Here is a 20,450-nt window from a genome sequence, read left to right as displayed (position 1 = left end):
TCCATTTTATTGGCATAGAATTGCTTGTAGTAATCTCTCACGATCTTCTGTATTTCTGCAGTGTCAGTTGTTACTTCTCCTTTTTCATTTCTAATTCTATTGAGTCCTCCTTTTTGCTTGATGAGTCTGGCTAATGGTTTATCAATTTTGTTTATCTTCTCAAATAACTAGCTTTTAGTTTTATTGATCTTTGCTATCATTCCCTTCATTTCTTTTTCATTTATTTCTGATCAGATCTTTATGATTTCTTTCCCTCTGCTAACTTTGAGGTTCTTTTGTTCTTCTTTCTCTAATTCGTTTAGGTGCAAATTAGGTTGTTTATTCGAGATGTTTCCTGTTTCTTAAAGTAGGATTGTGTTGCTATAAACTTCCCTCTTAGAACTGCTTTTGCTGCATACCATAGGTTTTGGGTCGTCCTGTCTCCATTGTCATTTGTTTCTAGGTAAATTTTTATTTCCTCTTTGATTTTTTCCGTGATCATTTCGTTATTAAGTAGTTTATTTTTTGGCCTCCATGTGTTTGTATTTTTTCCGATCTTTTCCTGTAATTGATATCTAGTCTCATAGCGTTGTGGTCAGAAGAGATAGTTGATACGATTTCACTTTTCTTAAGTTTACCAGGGCTTGATTAGTGACCCAAGATATGATCTCTCCTGGAGAAAGTTCCATGAGTACTTGAGAAAAATGTGTATTCTGTTGTTTTTGGATGGAATATCCTATAAATATCAATTAAGTCCACCTTGTTTAATGTATCGTTTGAAGTTTGTGTTTCATTTTCATTTTGTATGATCTGTCCATTGGTGAAAGTGGGGTGTTAAAGTCCCCTATTATGAATGTGTTACTGTCGATTTCCCCTTTTATAGCTGTTAGCATTTGCCTTATGTATTGAGGTGCTCTTATGTTGTGTGCATAAATATTAACAATTTTTATATCTGCTTCTTGGATCGATTACTTGATCATTATGTAGTGTCCTTCTTTGTCATTTCTAATAGTCTTTATAGTCTATTTTGTCTGATATGAGAACTGTTACTCCAGCTTTCTTTTAATTTCCGTTTGCATGGAATATCTTTTTCCATCCCCTCACTTTCAGTCTGTATGTGTCTCTAGGTCTGAGGAGGGTCTCTTGTAGACAGCATATATATGGGACTTCTTTTTGTATCCATTCAGCCAATCTGTGTCTTTTGGTGGGAGCATTTAATCCATTTACTTTTAAGGTAATTATCCATGTGTATGTTCGTATTCCCTTTTTCTTAATTGTTTTGGGTTCGTTATTGTAAGTCTTTTCCTTCTCTTGTGTTTCCTGTCCAGAGAAGTTCCTATTGTGTCTGTTGTAAAGCTTGTTTCGTGGTGCTGAACTTTCTTAGCTTTTGCTTGTCTGTAAAGGTTTCAATTTCTCTAACAAATCTGATTGAGATCCTTCCTGGGTAGAATAATCTTGTTTGCAGGATTTTCCCCTTCATCACTTTAAATATGTCCTGCCAGTCCCTTCTGGCTTGCAGAGTTTCTGCTGAAAGATCAACTGTTAACCTTATGGGGATTCCCTTGTGTGTTATTTGTTTTTCCCTTGCTGCTTTTAATATGTTTTCTTTGTATTTAATTTTTGACAGTTTGATTAATATGTGTTTTGTTGTATTTCTCCTTGTATTTATCCTGTATGGGACTCTCTGTGCTTCCTGGACTTATTATTTCCTTTCCCATATTAGGGAAGTTTTCAAGTATAATCTCTTCAAATATTTTCTCAGTCCCTCTCTTTCTCTCTTCTTCTTCTGGAACCCCTATAATTCGAATGTTGGTGTGTTTTATGTTGTCCCAGAAGTCCCGACTGCAGCCAATGTACACTCCAGCCTTTAGAGGCCGTCTTTGCACAATCAACAGCAGTGCTTTTCTGGGTCTGTCACCTAAAGGACAAACAAAAAAATTTTTTTAAACAGTGGACTACATCAAACTAAAAAGTTTCTGTGCAGCAAAAGAAACAACAGTAAAAAGACAACGTATTAGATGGGAAAAATATTTGCTAACCATATATATGAGGAAGTTTATTTAAAATATATTTAAAAACATATAACTTTATAGAAAAAACAAATAATTCAAATTGGCAAAAGGCCTGAGTAGACTTTTTGCCAGAGAAAGCATATCAATGGAGAACAGGTACATGAAAAAAATGCTCGCAGGCTTTCCTGGTGGCGTAGTGGTTGAAAGTCCTGCCGATGCAGGGGACCCGTTTTCGTGCCACAGTCCGGGAAGATCCTGCATGTCCCGGAGCAGCTGGGCCTGTGAGCCTTGGCCACTGAGCCTGCATGTCCAGAGCCTGTGCTCTGCAACGGGAGAGGCCACAGCAGTGAGAGTCCTGTGTACCACAAAAAAAAAAAAAAAAAATCTCAACATCACTAACATCGGGGACATGCAAGTCACATCCACTACGAGTTATAACCTTATGCTTGTTAGAATGGTCATCTTAAAGAACCCCAGAGATAACAAATACCGGCAAGGATGTGGGGAAAAGAGAACATTTTGTACACTGCTGGTGGAATTGTGTACTGGTATAGCCACTATGTAAAACAGTATTGAGGATTCTCAAAAAAATTTTAAACAGAACTACCATATGATCCAGCAACTCTACTTCTGAGACTCTTTCCAAAGTAAATAAAAACATTGATTCAAAAAGGTATCTACACCGCTATGTTCATAGCAGCATGATTTACAATAGCCAAGACATGGAAACATGTGTCCATCAGTGGACTAATAGATAAAAAGTTGTGGAATATATACACACAATAAAATGTTATTGAGCCATAGAAAAGAAGAAATCCTGCCATTTGTGACAACATGGATGGACCTTGAGGGTATTATGCTAAGTGAAAGAGGACAGAGAGAAAAATGCTGTATGGTCACACTCATGTGTGGAATCTAAAAACAAACAAAAACCAAACATAGGAAAAAGGTCAGATTTTTGGTTACCAGAAGTGAGAGGTATTAAAAGAAGGTGCTCAAATATACAAACTTCCAGTTGTAAGTACTAGGGATATAGTATACAACATAACTATAGTTAACATTGCTGTGTGATAGAAAGTTGTTGAATGTAATCTTAAGTGTTCTTATCACAAGGAAGTAACAAATAACTGATAACACTTGGTGTGCTTTCATTATTTCCAGATAACAAAAATGACTTTAGAACACTTTAACCTAATATATTCTTCTTCACTTTATATGTTATTGTGGTTGCACACTTTAATTCTGTATACACTTAAATTTCCATAGTGCATTGTGTCAGTGTTACCAAAATATTTACCCTTTTTCCTGATTTTACTTCAATTCAGTGTGTCCCTCTAAGATAATTTCTTTCAGTCTAGCCAGCAATATTTTGGATCATGTTTTTGTTGGCCTGAAAGAAACCTCTACATCATTTTTGTAGAATACTTTGCTTGGCATAAAGTCCTAAATTTACAGATATTTTCTTTCATCTCTGAAAATTTTATACAACTGTATTTTGACTTCCTTTTTCTATCAAGAAGTCAATTAATCTATTTGTTGCTGCTTAGAAAACATCTTTAACTGCTTTTAAGACTTTTTCCTCGTCATTTATTTTCAACAGCTATATTATGATATATATATGTGTGTGTGCTTTTTATACTTACCTATCAATATTACTTTTGCCTCATATAGCTTTTTAAATCTATGGCTTTGTGCATAGTGTTAGAAAACCCTTAGCTATTCTTATTTCAAGAATTGCTTCTTCCCCATACGTTTGCTTTCTTTCTTGAATCCCAAATACATTCATGTTAGACATTTTCAGTGCTTTTTCCATTTTCTATCACATTTTGGTTCTCAGTGATTAATTTTGGAAACTCTCTGAGCTATGGTCTTTGATACATAGATATGGTCTATGATACATTTTCCACATGTATCTGATAACTTTTTATATAATAGTTTTATTGAGATATAATTTACGTCATATAATTCATCCATTTAATGTTAACAATTCACAGAACTGTGCAACCGTCACCTCAATCAGTTTTAGAAAAATTTCATCATCTCCCAAACCCAAATTAATTAGCAGTTACTCTCCAATATCCCCCCAGTTCCTCATCTCTTGAGACAAATACTAATCTATGTCTATTCTCGACTCTTTTCATAAATGGAATTATATGATATATGATATTTTGTGACTTGCTTCTTTTACTTAGCATGTTTTCAAGGTCCATCCATTTGTGTGTTTCATTACTGCATTTCATTCCATTGCTAAATGATGTTTCATTGTACAGATATACCAATTTTGATTATCCATTTATCAGCTGATGTACATTTTCCCACACAGTTTTGAGCCTATTGTGAATAATGCTATTAAAATTCATATACAAACTTTTGCATGGACATGTTTTCATTTTTCTTTGGTATATAGTTATGATTGAAATTGTTGGGTCATATAGTATCTCTTTGTTAAACTTGTTGAGGAAGTACCAGAGTGTTTTCCATAACAGTTAGTATGGGTCCACGATTGGCAATCACATTGTATTATTATAAACTTCACATTATACTTGCTAAGGCTGTGCTATGGTCTATTTGTGTCACCCCAAATTCATGTTGAAATCCTATCTATAAAAGTAATGGTTTTAATAGGTGGGGCCTTGGGTAGTTGCTTAAATCACAAGGGTGGAGCCTCATCAATGGAATTAGTGCTTTTATAAAAGAGGCCGCAGAAGGAACTTTAGCCCACCATGTGAGGACAAAGCGTGAAGGCACTGGCTACGAACCAGGAAGGGTCATTACCAGAAAACGTGACACCTTGATCTTGGACTTTCCAGACCGTGAGGAATCCATTTTTGTTGTTTAAAAGCTACCCTGGCCATGGTGTTGATATCAGCAACCCAAATAGGACAGACTACCATAACAAAGTACAATAAACTGTGTGGCTCAAACAAAAGAAATTTATTGTCTCACAGTGCTTCAGGTGAGAAAACAGAGATTGAGGCGTCAGCAGGGTTGGCTGTTTCTCAGGGTCATGAGGGATCTGTTCCAAGTTTCTCTTTTGACTTAAAGCTGGCCAAATTCTCCCGTCTCCGCATATCAGCTTCCTTACATGTATGAATCTGTATCCAAATTTCCTTTTCCAAATGAGGTTGCATTCAAAGACACTGGGGTCTAGGACTTGAACACGTGAAATTTTGGAAGCAACAATTCAATCCATAACACGATTATACACATGCCTCATTTTTTAACAAGTATTTCATTATGTCTTTCACTTTCTGAAATAAAATCTGTAATATAACCAAATTATACACAGAAATTTCCAAAAAATTGCACAGTGCTCTGTCACATCAAGGGAAAATACGAAAGTAATTTAAATAAAATTTAAGTATTTCACTTTGCATGTAATTGACATGGCTTCATAGAAGACCCAAGGAAGAAACATATCTACATAGTTGGATATCTGTCATTCAGGCCTGTTTACCTGGTGGCTCAGACACGACAAGCAACCTGTACTCAGTGATGTGACTTGTCAAAAAACGATTAAATATTGGTTAATTTCAAACCAGATTGAAATAAAAATTTCACTCTATTTACAAATCAGCTGTATTTCCGGGAAAATCAGTGTATAACATCTCTGCATAGAAATAATTTTTGAATGTACAGATTAAACAGAGTTAGACAAATAGTTTTGCATATTTCTTGTTTTTGACCTGCTTAGGTGGCCTATGAACATGTAAAAGTTGTGCAGGAGGCAAGACAATTATTTCCTGCACTGAAGAATGTCAAGCAACCCGTCTCCCCTCTTAATAAATAACAGTGGTGCCCGCATCATTGTGACACATTTCTAGACATCTCCTTGAGATGGCCCAGAACGAGTTCAGACCTTTGAGACCACTGGGACCTGTCTGAAATTTTGTTGGGCCCCACTAAATTAAAATTTTATTTTAACTGATGTCAAGGTTATTATACTTTCAAGGGAGAAAAAGTTATTGTCAACTTCTTGACACTAAAAGTTGTCTGCAGAGGAGAGTAATACTTAATATACCCCTTATTCATAAATGTACAAATCTAAATTGCCATTCCAGTTGTTACTAATTATAGGCATGAAAATATAGAAAATGTGCTCAAAATCCATAATTGGGGTTGGCTTTTAATTTGTGTATTGCTTGGTTTTCCCTAGGAACCACTTCACTGTCTTGGAACTTCCAACTTGGTATATGTGTGTGAGTGTGTGTGTGAGTGAGTGTGATGTGTATTTATGAGTGTGAGTGTGTTATGTGAGTATATGTGTGTGTGATGGATGTGTACAAAATGCAACTGTAAAAAGAATGGAACAATTAGCTCTATGTGAGGAAGTGACTGCAAAAATAGGTGAATGTAACAAAAAAGAGATACACTCATGGAAACAGAGATCATTAGTGGTTACCAGTGGGGAGAGAGAAGTGAGAAGATAAGAGTAGGAGATTGAGATGTACAAACTACTATGTATAAAATAAAGAAGCCATAGTACAACATAGGGAATATAGCCAATATTTTATAATAACTATAAATGGAATATAACTTTTAAAAATTCTTAAACACTATGTTGTACACCTGAAAGTTATATAGTATTGTACATCAACTATACCTCAACAAAAACAAAAATTTTAAAAATAGGCAAGAAATCTGAATAGGTTTCCAAAGAAGATCAACAAATGGCCAACTACATGAAAAGATCTTCAAAATCACTTATCATCAGTGAAATGCAAATCCAAGCCAACTGAGATATCTCACACCTGTTAGAATGACATTATCAAAATCTAAGAACTAGAAATGCTGGCAAGGATATAGGAACCACTGTGGGAGAACAGGTGTGGCCCCACTTACCAAAGGACCTTTATGCCACGGGAAATGGTAAGTCATTAAGGTTTTAAATTAGAGAAATGACGTTAGATTTATTTTCAGGAGAAAATCACACTGGAACCTGTGTGACTGAAATAGTCAAGCAGGGATGGTTGCATAACTATATAGAGAAATTAGAAGGCCACTACGGATTCCAGACGTGACTTGGAGAGATGGTCCAAACTAAGGCTGGAATGATGGGGTTGAGCAGATGGAGACAGACTCAACACAGATTGGAATTTCCGATTAGTAAATTGAGAAATGTGAGGCAACTATGGTAGGGTTTTTGCCTACATGTCTAAGGAAATTGTAATATTTTTACCGAAGGAAGGAGATATTGAAAAGATATGGGAATTTACTGTAAAAGATAATTTGGTTTTATTCATATTGAAATAGATACGGAAATATTCAGCACAAATCTGACCTGGAATTCAGGAGAATGGGGTTAGGATAGGATCTGGACGTCATCCTACAATGGGGAGTGGAAGATACCAGCAGGGAACAGCACTAGTAAATGCAGCTGGTTTCACTTAAAGACCAGTTATGACTTAATTATCCATATCCACATAATCATGCCTGGAAAATAGTTTGAGCACACTTCCACAGTACTAATATTTGATAGTAGTACATTATTTGCTTCAAAAACCTTGATTTAAATCAATCTGGCAAGCTTTGCTGAGTTCACACTGCACAATTCCTGTTGAGGAGAGAAATACATAAAGGCAGGAATTTGAGTTAGTACACTGTCATATATGTGTGGATTCCACATGGTATTTAGAAAACAGTTGTTGGTTGAAATGATTTTCCTCAAAGAGCCTGCAGAACTTCAGAAAAGGTAAGACTTTTTACAGGTATTCTGTACCTGTTCATACACACACACACACACACACACACACACACACACACACATAACACATACTCACGTGCACTCATGCACACACCCTTGCAAAATTATTAAAAAACAAGTAAGAATTCTCTGAAAAAAGCTACTGTCATGTAAGGTTCAGACCAGCAGTTTCTCAAACTTTTATTTCATAATTCTCTCAAATAGACTCAGGAAACCACTGAATAACAAAATCTAGTCCTTTTGTTTAATACTAATCTTTTAGAACCTCTCATGTAATTATCATCTCTAAGAGCGGAGAAGAGTGTGAACCGTGTCCAAAACGTATCAGTGAGATACGCAGTCATCTTCCTTTTCATGCTTTCTCACCTTCATCCTGATCTCCTGCAAGAGGTAAGCTGTAGTCTTTCAAACAAAGCTGTGCCTCTGTAAACTTGTATGGAAATACTACAGCTTCCTAACATGTTCAAACCTCGGAGCAGGAGCCCTCCTCCTGCTTCCAGGCACTTACCCAGCATCATTCCTCACTTCTGGTAATTCAGGGACGAGCTAGAGGAACACATAGAAATCAATCAATAAGAGCCCAGCTTTGCAGAAGAAGTCTTTATCACTTTATCCCACTTGGACCAAGACATCCTACAAGGTTTTAATAATGAAATCTAATGTATTTTTTAAAAAACATTTAAATTTTTGAAAGTTAAGACAGTAAATTGCATGAAAATACAAAAATGTAGAAATGTTTACATTTCCTGGTTTTTAGATAAGGAAGAAAGTAATTTTGTTATTTTGAGATTCCTATATATTCCCCAAGGTGAAGCAGATTATCTGGTTTAAAATGGGGAAAAACAAAATGAGATATATATAGTGGTTTATATGGGCTCCTACTTCAGGAGAATGTTATTTGTGTCAGTTGTAGGGGAAAAGGTCCCCCAACGCAATATCGCATGGGTTATGAAAATAGGCGTTGACTCAATATTTAACACCAGTATTAGTGGAGTCACGCTGTAATCATCAACTCAGGCTAAAGTTTGTGTAAAGTTCAGTTTAAAGAATTGAATGTACTCAAATGTTTGCCAGATTCTTTAAGTAGAAAGTGAGGTGCTCTCGACATATTTCAAGGTGCCGGTGGCTATGAAGTTGTACTTTTTCTGTATCTGCACGTAGTATCTTTTAAAATACTCAAAATATTTGAAATATGATTTTGCAAGATGCTATCAGTCATTTTGCGGTGGAGATAGCCTGAATGGATATCTGGTTCATAAATGGAGATTCTGGGAAAATTCTGCCTATTCTACAAGAACATGCTATTTCATGGCAAACATATACATTTGGGGCTGTTTTCATAGGTTGGACCAAAAAACGTATCTTTTGCAACTTCCTCTCCTGTCAGTCTCTTAATTTTTAGTCCACTGCATAATACTGCCTCAAAATATGAAAATGTATGTTATTCATTTACACCAGAGTAGAACATAGATAATCATATCAGTAAGGTTTGAAATTTCACAAAATTAAACCATTTTAGATGCATGATCGCAAAAATCTTACTTTTTTATTTTTGCAAATATGTACACTTTGACCAACACCTCTTCATTTCCCCCAATGAGCCAACCTCTAGTAACCACCATTCTACTTTTGCATCTGTGAATTTGACTTTTTTATATTCTACATGTAAGTAATATCAAACAATATTTGTTTTTGTCTTATTTCTCTTAGCATAATGCCCTCCAAGTCCATCCATGTTGTTGCTAGTGGCACAATTTCAATTTTTGTATGGCTGAGTCATATTCCATTGTATAAATACCACAGTTTTTTTATCCATTTTTCTGTTGATGGAGGTTACTTCCATATCTTGAAAATTGTAAATAATGCTGCAATAATTATTGGGATCCATGTATATTTTGTCCAGGTACAAATCCCCATGTACCTGGGTAGGGCAAAAGAAAAAGAAAAAACAGAAACAAAAGAATAGGATGAGACCTGCATCTCAGGGAGGGAGCTGTGAAGGAGGAACTATTTCCACACACTGGGAAGCCCATTCACTGGTGGAGACAGGGTGTGAGCAGGGGTATTCTTGGAAGCCACAGAGGAGAGTGTAGCAACCGGGGTGCAGAAGGCAAAGCGGAGAGATCCTCACACAGAAAGTTGGTGCTGACCGGCTCTCACCAGCCTGAGAAGCGAATCTGTTCAAGCACAAGATCAGGTGGAGACTAGGCGCTGAGGCTCAGGATTTGGAGTTCAGACCCCAGGAAGATGACTGGGGTTGACTGTGTGAACACAGACTGAAGGGGGTGAGTGTGCCACAGCTAGCTGGGAGGGAGTCCAGGAAAAGTCTAGACCTGCCTGAGACAAGAGACAATTGTTTGGGGTGTGTGATGAGAAGGGATTCAGAGGACTGCCTAAATGAACTTCAGAGATGGACAAAAACGGCGGTTATCAGTGTGAACACCAGAGACAGGCAAGAAATGCCTGTTGCTGGTGCAGCCTCCAAGAATCCTGTGTGCAAGTACAAGTCACTATCCACACCTCCCCTCCTGGGAGCCTGTGTAGCCCACCACTGCCAGGGTCCCATGATCCAGGGACCACTTTTCTGAGAGAACACATGGTACGATCAGTCTGTTGTAACATCAAACCGGCCTCTGCCACCACAGGCTCACACCCCTCATTCTGTACCACTCCCTCCCCTTGGATTGAGTGAACCACCTCCTGTCAGACACCAGAGGGTAACCAACATGCAGAGGCTGGGACAAATCCAAAGCTGAACCCCAGGGCCTGTGCAAACAAAGAAGAGAAGGAAATTTCTCCCTGCAGCCTCAGGAGAAGCAGATTAAATATCTACAATCACCTTGTACACTGCATCTGTGTAATACTTATATAGACAACAAATCATCTCAAAATTGAGGCTGGGAACTTTAGGAGGAAATGTAGATTAGGGTTTTGCTGGATGCGACTGACCAGTTCTTGATTTTTATGTTTATCTTAGTTTAGTTTTTACCAGTTGTTATCATTGGTGGATTTGTTATAGACAAACTATAGACCCCTATCACTCACCTCTGGCCTTGTGGAAATTTCTCAAGCACAGGAGTTAAAACTAAGGTTTTCTCATAAATTGCTTTCACACGCAGATCCCAACAAGACCAAAACAAACCCTGGTGCACACAGAGGGTTCAGATACCAGTGTTGTCACAATATATTATCGAAAATGTAAAATGTCTCATTTCCAGACATTTTTTATCAACATTTACAGAACCTACAAACGAGAAAGCATGCCACATACACAGGAGTAAAAGCTGTCAGTAGAAGTCATCCTTGAAGAATCCCAGATGTTGGATGTACTTGACAAAGACCTTAAGTCACCTATCTTAAATACTTTTGAAGAACTACAGGAACCCATGTCCAAAAATTAAAGGAAACTGTAACAAATAGATTGGAGTAGACAGAGCAAAGGATCAGCAAACTTGAAGACAGGCCAGTAGATTTTATCCAAAGACAGGAAAAAAATGGAAAAAAAAGGAAAAAGGTGTATCAAAACTCGTAAACCTATGGCACACCATGATCAACAACATACAATTAGTAGGAGTCCCAGAGGAGTAGTCTATACATCCAAGAACTCAACAAACTTCAATGAACTCAAGGAGATCCACGCTTATCATATCATAGTCAAATTGACAAAAGTCAGAGAAAATTTTGAAATAGGCAAGGGAAAAATTATCATTTTTAAGTTTCAATATGATTAACAGCTGATTTCCCTTCAGATACCATAGGGGCCAAAAGACAATTACATGGTATCTTCAAAGTGCTTAAGAGGAAACTCTGCCTCAATAATTTTATAATAAAACTCTTTGAAAAATGGATAAATAAAAATATAAACAGCATAATGGCAGAAAATATTTGTAAAACATATGTCTGATAAAGGAGTTGAATACAAAATACACAGCTCCAAACTCCAAAATATGGGGAAAAAATCCAATTTAAAAATGAGCAAAAGATTTGAACATACCCTAGCAAACTTGTCATATATATGACCAATAAATCCATGGAAAGATCCTCAATAACAACCATTTGGGAAATGCAAATTAAACAACAGTAAGTTACAACCTGACACTTCTATGACTGTTGGAGAAGTATTAAATATAGAGTAAACCCATGACCAACAGTTCCACTCAGGTATATTCTGAAGAAAACTGAAAACATATTGACACAAAATCTTGTACACAATGTTCCTAACAGCATTATTCATGATAGTGTAAAAGTAGATCAGACGAAATGTCTATCAAATGACAAATAGATTTTAAAAAAATGCATATCCATACAACAGAATATTATTGAGCAATAAATAGGAATGAAGTACTGACATGTGCTACAGTGTGAGTGAACCTTGAATACATTATGCTAAGTAAAGAAAGTTATAAAAGATAACAGGTAGTATGACTCAATTTATATGAAATGCCTAGAATAGGCAAACCTATGGACAGAAAATATATTAGTGGTTGTCTAGGTCTGGGAGCGATGCATGATATGTGCTAAGGAGGTGGAGTTGGGAGTGAATGCTAATGACTAAGTTTACATTTTGGGATGATAAAAATACTCTAAAATTAGATTTATGCGACAGTTTCACCACTCTGAGAGTATACTGAAAAACACCAAACTTGTACGTTAAATGTGTCAGTTTTATATCTCAATAAAGCTGTTTAACAAAACAAATAAAAAAGAATTATAGCATAAAATACCTTTTATAATTTGATAGTTTAATGAGGAGATAAATCTATTGAGACAGTGGCTAATGGCCAAGTAAAATGTTTGGTTACTTCAGGCTGAGTCTAATGCCTTGATGTCAACTTTGTCCAGTTAGGGGAGAGCAAGTAAGTATCCTTGCAATGTTGACAATAATTTCACAGAGTAATCCACAGTTAGAAAGCAGGAAGCGTACTTGTATTCTATTACATCAGAGAGTTCCGGGGAGTTTAACGTTGCGGTCCCAAGTGCTGTTCAGAAAGGGAATCCAGGAGTTGAAAAACAAGCATCGGGCCAATCACTGGCTTGGGCTTAGGGAGCCAACAGAACCCTGCTAACTACCAGTAGGAGTAGGGGAGAACCCTTATCCAAGACACCCAGCTCTGGGCATGTTGCCCACACTGAGCCTAGAACACCAAAATATCTTGCTTTTCTAGAGTAACTAACAAGTTGGATAATGGTCTCAGGAAAATGTCAAACTGATCAGAACTGGAGACTAAAAGAGCATAACAGAGTAAGTTGACCTCTCAAATCCTTATTGTCTTTCTTAAAGTTATTATGCTAAATGAAATAAGTCAGAGAGAGAAAGACAAATACTGCATGAATGATATCACAAGTGCAGAATTTAAAAATACAACAAACTAGTGAATAGAACAAGAGAAGCAGACATAGATTAGAGAACACATTAGTGGTTACCAGTGGGGAGAAGGAAATGAGGGCAATAGAAGTTAGGGAATCAAAACGTGTAAACTGTTTTGTATAAGTTACAAGGATATATTGTACAGCACAGGAAATATAGCCAGTATCTTATAACTATAAATGTAGTTTATAACCTTTAAAAAATTGTGACCCATTATACTGTACACATGACATATTGTACAACTACACTTCAATAATAAAAAAAAAATATGTTGGAAATAATAAAAGCTATTTATAATAAAAGTTTATAATGAAAAAAGTAAAATCACCTTTCCTGAGATCTGGACAAAGTTCAGGAAAAAGGTGGAAGGTCTGGTGAGTGTGGGCCAGGTTGTTAGATCCTGGTGTTTAGGAGCTAGTGAGACTCTGACCAGTACTTTCATGTGCATTCTTTGAACGTCATCTATAATCAAGCCTTCCACAGTGAAAGATATGTGTTGTGTCCATACAGATGATGGAAACACTTGTGGCTTGGAATATCTTGCTGATTGTGAAGATCTGCAGTAGAAACCTTCTGGGTTAGGTGGCCTTTGCCCATGGACTAAAATTTCAGCTCCTATTAAATGATCAGCATTATAATTTCGACATTAATGCTTTACAAACCTACATCTTTCAAGTGTTATTTTTTCTGCATTTTCAGATGGCTACCCCAAAGAAGAAATGATTTATAGATGGAGAAAAAATTCGGTTGAGGCAGCTGATCAGAAATCCTGGCGGCTTTATCAGTTTGACTTCATGGGCCTCAGAAACACCACAGAAATTGTGAAAACATCTGCAGGTAGTAGTTAACTTACAGAAGTGTAGTTCTCAAAACCAAATCCGACTTTTTCCCACTGATGACTTAGGCATACCTTTCCCTTTCATGCAGATTTCTTCCTGTGTATGTTTAAAATAATTATATTCGGATCAGCATGATTCTTAAATGACATTTGAGGCAAAACAGCTGATTCAAAGCTCAAAAATATTTAGTATTTTAACTGGGATTGGGAAAAGGGTGACAAGATTATCTTATATTTTTAAATTGAGACTATGTTGACATTATGTCTATAAACCTAAGATTCTGATCCCTGACCGGATTTATATAAACCAATTTCCTAAGTGTGAGAGTTCTACAAGTTCTTCAACTAGATACAGAGACATGCTTTATTAATGTCTTTAAATACATTTTTTTTTGTTTTATGGCTTTTGTTTGTTTTTTTGGTAATTTCCACAATAGGAATCTATGGTCCACTATTTTGCAGTTAGTTTTTTTCTGACAGGTCTTGGAGATTAGATTGGTCTCAAGTCGGCTTTTCTGCTGATCTAGTTATTTGTTAATATGAATCATTTATTGGCTTTTAAAACTCAATAATTTGTTTCATATGACTATGTTAAGTGTAAATTTTAATAATTAGTGTAACTGTCTTTAAAGAACAGTCTAAATTCTTGATATAATTCTAAATAGAGAACTATAGTTGCCCCTTGATATCCATGGTGAGTCATTCCAGGTAAAGATATCAAAATCCCAGTTGCTCAAGCTTATTACATAAAATGGCATAGTATTTGCATTTAACTTACATCTTCCTGTATACTTTAAATCATCTCTAAATTACTTATAATACCTAATACAAAGTAAATGCTAAACAGTTGTAAATAGAATATGAATGCTATGTAAATTGTTGACCCTTGAACAACACAGTTTAAACTGCACATGTTCACTTATATTTGGATTTCCTTGTAGTAAGTACTATACAGTACCACACAATCCCAGTTTGTTGAATCCCCATATGCAGAACCGCAGATGCGAAGGAATCAGAGAAACATATATACTGAAGAGCACGTATATATGGAGCTTCAACTGAATGGAGGGTTGGTGCCCCTAACTCCTGTTGCTCAAGGCTCAATTGTCCTTTTCCGTGCAAGGCAAATTCAAGTTTGCTTTTTTTAACTTTCTGGAAAAAATATTTTTCAAATATTTTCGATCCACGGTTGTTTGAATCTGGGCTTGTGAAACTCATGGCTGTGCTACATTTACACAGGGAAAAAGGTTTTAAACACTGATCAGCAGAGAAAAGAAAACTTCACAAATGTCACAATAGTAAAGGTGAGAAATAACGTTTATGTTTAAATATTAAATATTGATAAGGTTAAAAGAATGGAAGATCATAATTATATAAATATACTTTGGAAACTACATAAAGGAACATGTTTGGGGGAAGTTTTTACCAAAATAGTCACTTAAATTAATAATGTAATTACATTCCTGGAGAATTTGAAATAAACTAGCAGACTTTTGGGGTGTAAGGCTGAGCAAAAGAGGGTAACCAAACTGGGTGATCTAACATTTAAATGTCAAACATTGATACTGATATTCCTTTTCCGTTGTAAGCAAGATGATGTTAAACAAAAGGAAAGGTGAAGGCAGGTTGAACACAACTTGTTTTAAAATTAACCCTAAGAGAAAGGGAAGTGGCAAATGGAGGGACTGGTGGAGTTGAGGTAGTAGCCGGAGTAATTTTTATGCTACTGAGGGTTAAGAAAAGTATGAAAAACAAGACGACCCAGAACTTACCGGATGCGCTTTCAGTCTCACTAGAAAAACATGATGAACATAAAAGATTAATGAGTAAACTAGGAACGGATGCAGCAACATAATAAACATTACGTTGGGCTCGACTGCCGGGAAGACAGAAGAAATTAGGAGAGTTTTTTTTAATTTTTTAACTTTTGGTTGTGTTGAGTCTTCCTTGCTGTGCATGGACTTTCCTTAGGGGTGGAGAGTGGGGACTATTTATATCGATGTGCAGGCTTCTCAATGTAGTGGCTTCTCTTGTTGCAGAGCAAATGGGTAAATGGGAGTTTTTTCTTAATTTCACTTTCAGATATTTCATCATTAGTGTATAGGAATACAAGAGATTTCTGTGAACTAATTTTGTATCCTGCTACTTGACCAAACTCATTAACTCAGTACTTTTCTGGTACCATCTTTCGGATTCTCTATGTATAGTATCATGTCATCTGCAAACAGTGAGAAGTTTGCCTCTTCTTTTCCGATTTGAATTGCTTTTATTCTTTTTCTTCTCCAATTGCTGTGGCGAAAACTTCCAGAGCTATATTAAATAATAGTGATGATACTGGGCAACATTGTTTTGTTCCTTAACTTAGTGGAAATGGTTTCAGTTTTTCACCACTGAGGTCGATGTTGGCTGTGGGTTTGTCATATATGGCCTTTACTATGTTGAGGAAAGTTCCCTCTAAGCCTACTTTTTGGAGGGTTTTTTTTTTTATCATAAATGGGTGTGGAATTATTTGAAAGCTTTCTCTCCAACTATAGAGATGATCATATGGTTTTTCTCCATTTTGTTAATAAATATAGTGTTTCGTATTGATTGCTTTACATATATTGAAGATTCCTTGCATTCCTGCAATAAACTCCACTTGATCATGATGTATGATCTTTTTAATGTGCTGTTGGATTCTGTTTGCTAGTATTTTGTTGAGGATTTTTGCAACTACGTTCATCAGTGGTATTGGCCTGTAGGTTTCTTTGTGACATCTTTGGTTTTTGTATCAGGGTGATGGTGGCCTCGTAGAATGAGTTTAGGTGTGTTTCTCTCTCTGCAATATTTTGGAAGAGTTTGAGAAGGATAGGTGTTAGCACGTCTCTAAATGTTTCATAGAATTCAACTGTAAAGCCAACTGGTCCTGGGATTTTGTTTGTTGGAAGGTTTTTAATCAGTTTCAATTTCAGTGCTTGTGATTGGTCTATTCATATTTTCTATTTCTGCCTTGTTAAGTCTCTGAATGTTGTACCTTTCTAAGAATTTGTCCATTTCTTCCAGGTCGTCCTTTTCATTGGCATATAGTTGCTTGTAGTAATCGCTCATGATCCTTTGAATTTCTGCAATGTCGGTTGTTATTTCTTTTTCATTTCTAATTGTATTTACTAGCGTCCTCCCTATTTTTCTTCATGAGTATGGCTAATGGTTTATCAATTTTGTTTATCTTTTCAAAGAACCAGCTTTTAGTTTTATTGATCTTTGCTATCATTTCCTTCATTTCTTTTTCATTTATTTCTGATGAGGTCTTTATGATTTCTTTCCTTCTGCTAACTGTGGACATTTTTTGTTCTCCTTTCTCTAATTGCTTTCGGTGCAAGGTTAGGTTGTTTATTTGAGATGTTTCCTGTTTCTTATGGTAGGATTGTATTGCTATAAACTTCCTTCTTAGAACTTATTTTGCTGCATCCGGTAAGTTCTGGGTCATCTTGTTTTCATTGTGATTTGTTTCTATGTGCTGTTTGATTTCCTCTTAGATTTCTTCAGTTATTTCTTGGTTATTGTGTAGTGTTTTGTTTTGTTAGCTTCCATGAGTTTGTATTTTTTACAGATTTTTGCCTGTAACATATCTACTCTCAGAGCGTTGTGGTCAGAAAAGATACTTGATACTATTTCACTTTTCTTAAATATACCACGGCTTGATTTATGACCCAAGATACAATCTATCCTGGAGAATGATCCATGAGTACTTGAGAAGAATGTGTATTCTGTTGTTTTTTAATGGAATGTCCTAAAATTATCAATTAAGTCCATCTTGTTTAATATATCTATTAAAGCTTCTGTTTCCTTTTTTATTTTCATTTGACTGATCTGTCCTTTGGTGAAAGTGGGGTGTTAAAATCCCCTATTATGTTTGTTACTGTCGATTTCCCCTTTTGTGGCTGTTAGTATTTACCTTATATATTGAGGTGCTCTTATGTTAGGTACATAAATATTTACAATTGTTATAGATTCTTGGATCGAATATTTACAATTGTTATAGATTCTTGGATCATTATGTAGTGTTTGTCTTAAAGTCTATTTTGTCTGACATGAGAATTTCCTCTCCAACTTCCTTTTGATTTCCATTTGCATGGAATATCTTTTTCCATCCCCTCTCTTTCATTCTTTAGTATTCCTAGGTCTGAAGTGGGTCCTTTGTTGATAGCATACATATGGGTCTTGTTTTTCTATCCATTCTGCCTTTCTGTGTCTTTTGGTTGGAACATTTAATCCATTTACATTTAAGGTAATTATCGATATGTATGTTCCTCATACCATTTTCTTAATTGTTTGGGTTTTTTATAGTAGTTCTTTCCCTCCACTTGTGTTTCCTGCCTAGAGACATTTCTTAGCAATTGTTGTAAAGTTGTTTTGGTGGTGCTGAATTCTCTTAGCTTTTGCTTGTCTATAAAGGTTTTCCTCTGGCAAATCTGAATGAGATCCTTGCTGGGTAATCTTGGTTGTAGATTTTCCCTTGTCATCACCTTAAATATGTCTTGCCAGTCTCTTCTTGTAGAGTTTCTGCTGAGAGATCAGCTGTTAATCTTAAGGGGATACCTTTGTGTGTTTTTCATTGTTTCTCCCTTGCTGCTTTTAAAGTTTTTTCTTTAATTTTTGATAGTGTGATTAATATGTGTCTTGGCATGTTTCTCCTTGGATTTATCCTGAATGGGACGTTCTGTGCTCCTGGACTTAACTATTTCCTTTCCCATATTAAGGAAGTTTTCAACTGTAATCCCTTCAAATATTTTCTAACTTTCTTTATCTTTTCTTTTTCTGTGACCCCTATAATTCGAATGCTGGTGCATTTAATGCCCCAGAAGTCTCTGAGACTGTCCTCAATTCTTTTCATTCTTTTTTCTTTATTATGATTTGTGGTATTTACACTGTTTTATCTTGAAGGTGACTGATCCGTGTTTCTGCCTCAGTTATTTTGCTATTGATCCCTTCTAGAGAATTTTAAATTTCATTTATTGTGTTGTTCATCACAGTTTGCTTTTTGGTTCTTCTATTTCCTTGTTAAACGTTTCGTGTATTTTCTCCATTTTATTTACAAGATTTTGGATCATCTTTACTATCATTATTCTGAATTATTTTTCAGGTAGACTGCCTATTTCCTCTTCATCTGTTACATCTTGTGGCTTTTGTCTTTGCTCCTTCACCTGCTGTGTGTTTCTCTGTCTACTCATTTTGCTTAACTTACTGTGTTTGGGGGTCTCCTTTTCGCAGGCTACAGGTTGCTAGTTCCTGCTGTTTTTGGTGTCTGTCCCCAGTGGTGAAGTTTGGTTCAGTGGGTTGTGTAGACTTCCTGGTGGAGGTGATAGTGACTGTGTTCTGGTGAATGAGGCAGGATCTTGTTTTTCTGGTTGGCTGGTCTGCCCTGGTGGTTTGTTTTGTGGTGTCCATGGTATTATTATGGTTATAGACAGCCTCTCTGCTAGTCGATGGTGTTGTGTTCCTGTATTGCTAGTTGTTTGGTATGGGGTGTCCAGCACTGTAGCTTTCTGGTCGTTGAGTGTAGCTGGGTCTTTGTGTTGAGGTGGAGATCTGTAGGAGATTTTCACTGTTTTTATATTACGTTGAGCTTGGAGGTCTCTTGTGGGCCAGTGTCCTGAACTTGGCTCTCCCACCTCAGTCGCACAGCCCTGATGCCTGGCTGGAGCACCAAGAGCCTGTCATCCACACAGTTCAGAATAAAATTGAGAAAAAAAGAAAGAAGAAAGAAAAAGGTAAAATAAAAAATTATTTTATAAATGTTTTAAGTAATAAAAAAAGAAAAGAAAGAACAAACACACTAAAAATCAGGTCCACCATGATAACTAGTGCTAAAAACTATACAAAAACAAAAAACAGACAGAACTCTTGGATAAATGTTAAAAGCAAAGTTATACCGACTGAATGACACACAGAAGCCTCCACATACGTACTCACAAAAGAGAATAAAGAAAAAAAAAAAAAAAAATATATATATATATATATATATATATATATATATATATATATAAAATCTTTGCTCGCAAAGTCCACCTTGTCAATTTGGGATGATACGTTGTCTATTCAGGTACTCCACAGGTACACGGTACATCAAGTTGGTTGTGGATATTTAATCCACTCTGCATGGAGGTCGCCTGAGGGCAGGCATCTGTACTTCGCTCAGATAGGACAGGGTTTAAGTAGCAGCTGATTCGGGGGCTCTGATTCACTCAACCCGGGTGGCGGCAGAGGTACAGAAAGCGGAGCGAGCCTGCAACGGCAGAGGCCAGCATGACATTGCAACAGCCTGAGGTGCGCCGTGTGTTCTTCAGGGGAAGTGGTCCCTGTATTACAGGACCCTGGCAGTGGTGGGCTGCACAGGCTCCTGGGACAAGAGGTGTGGAGAGTGACTTGTGCTTCCACACAAGCTTCTTGGTGGCTACAGCACCAGCCTTAGCATCTCATTCCCGTCTCTGAGGTGTGCATTAATAGCCGTGGCTTGAGCCCATCCCTGGATCTCCTTTAAGCGGCACTCCTAATCCCCTCTCTTTGCAC

The 20,450-nt window shown here is 36.5% G+C and overlaps 1 protein-coding gene across 1 annotated transcript in view; it reads left to right on the top strand.

Annotated features, from left to right (window-relative positions):
• GABRG3 (gamma-aminobutyric acid type A receptor subunit gamma3) overlaps positions 1–20,450 on the top strand; it is a 635,170-nt gene that overhangs the window by 596,288 nt on the left and 18,432 nt on the right. The window contains exon 6 of the mRNA XM_060005519.1: positions 13,763–13,900. Within this exon, the coding sequence (XP_059861502.1) occupies positions 13,763–13,900 (138 nt within the window). The remainder of the gene's footprint in view (positions 1–13,762; positions 13,901–20,450) is intronic.

The sequence above is a fragment of the Delphinus delphis genome, chromosome 2, assembly GCF_949987515.2.
Source record: "Delphinus delphis chromosome 2, mDelDel1.2, whole genome shotgun sequence".
Taxonomy (NCBI): domain Eukaryota; kingdom Metazoa; phylum Chordata; class Mammalia; order Artiodactyla; family Delphinidae; genus Delphinus; species Delphinus delphis.
This window is presented reverse-complemented; position numbering and strand designations above follow the sequence as displayed.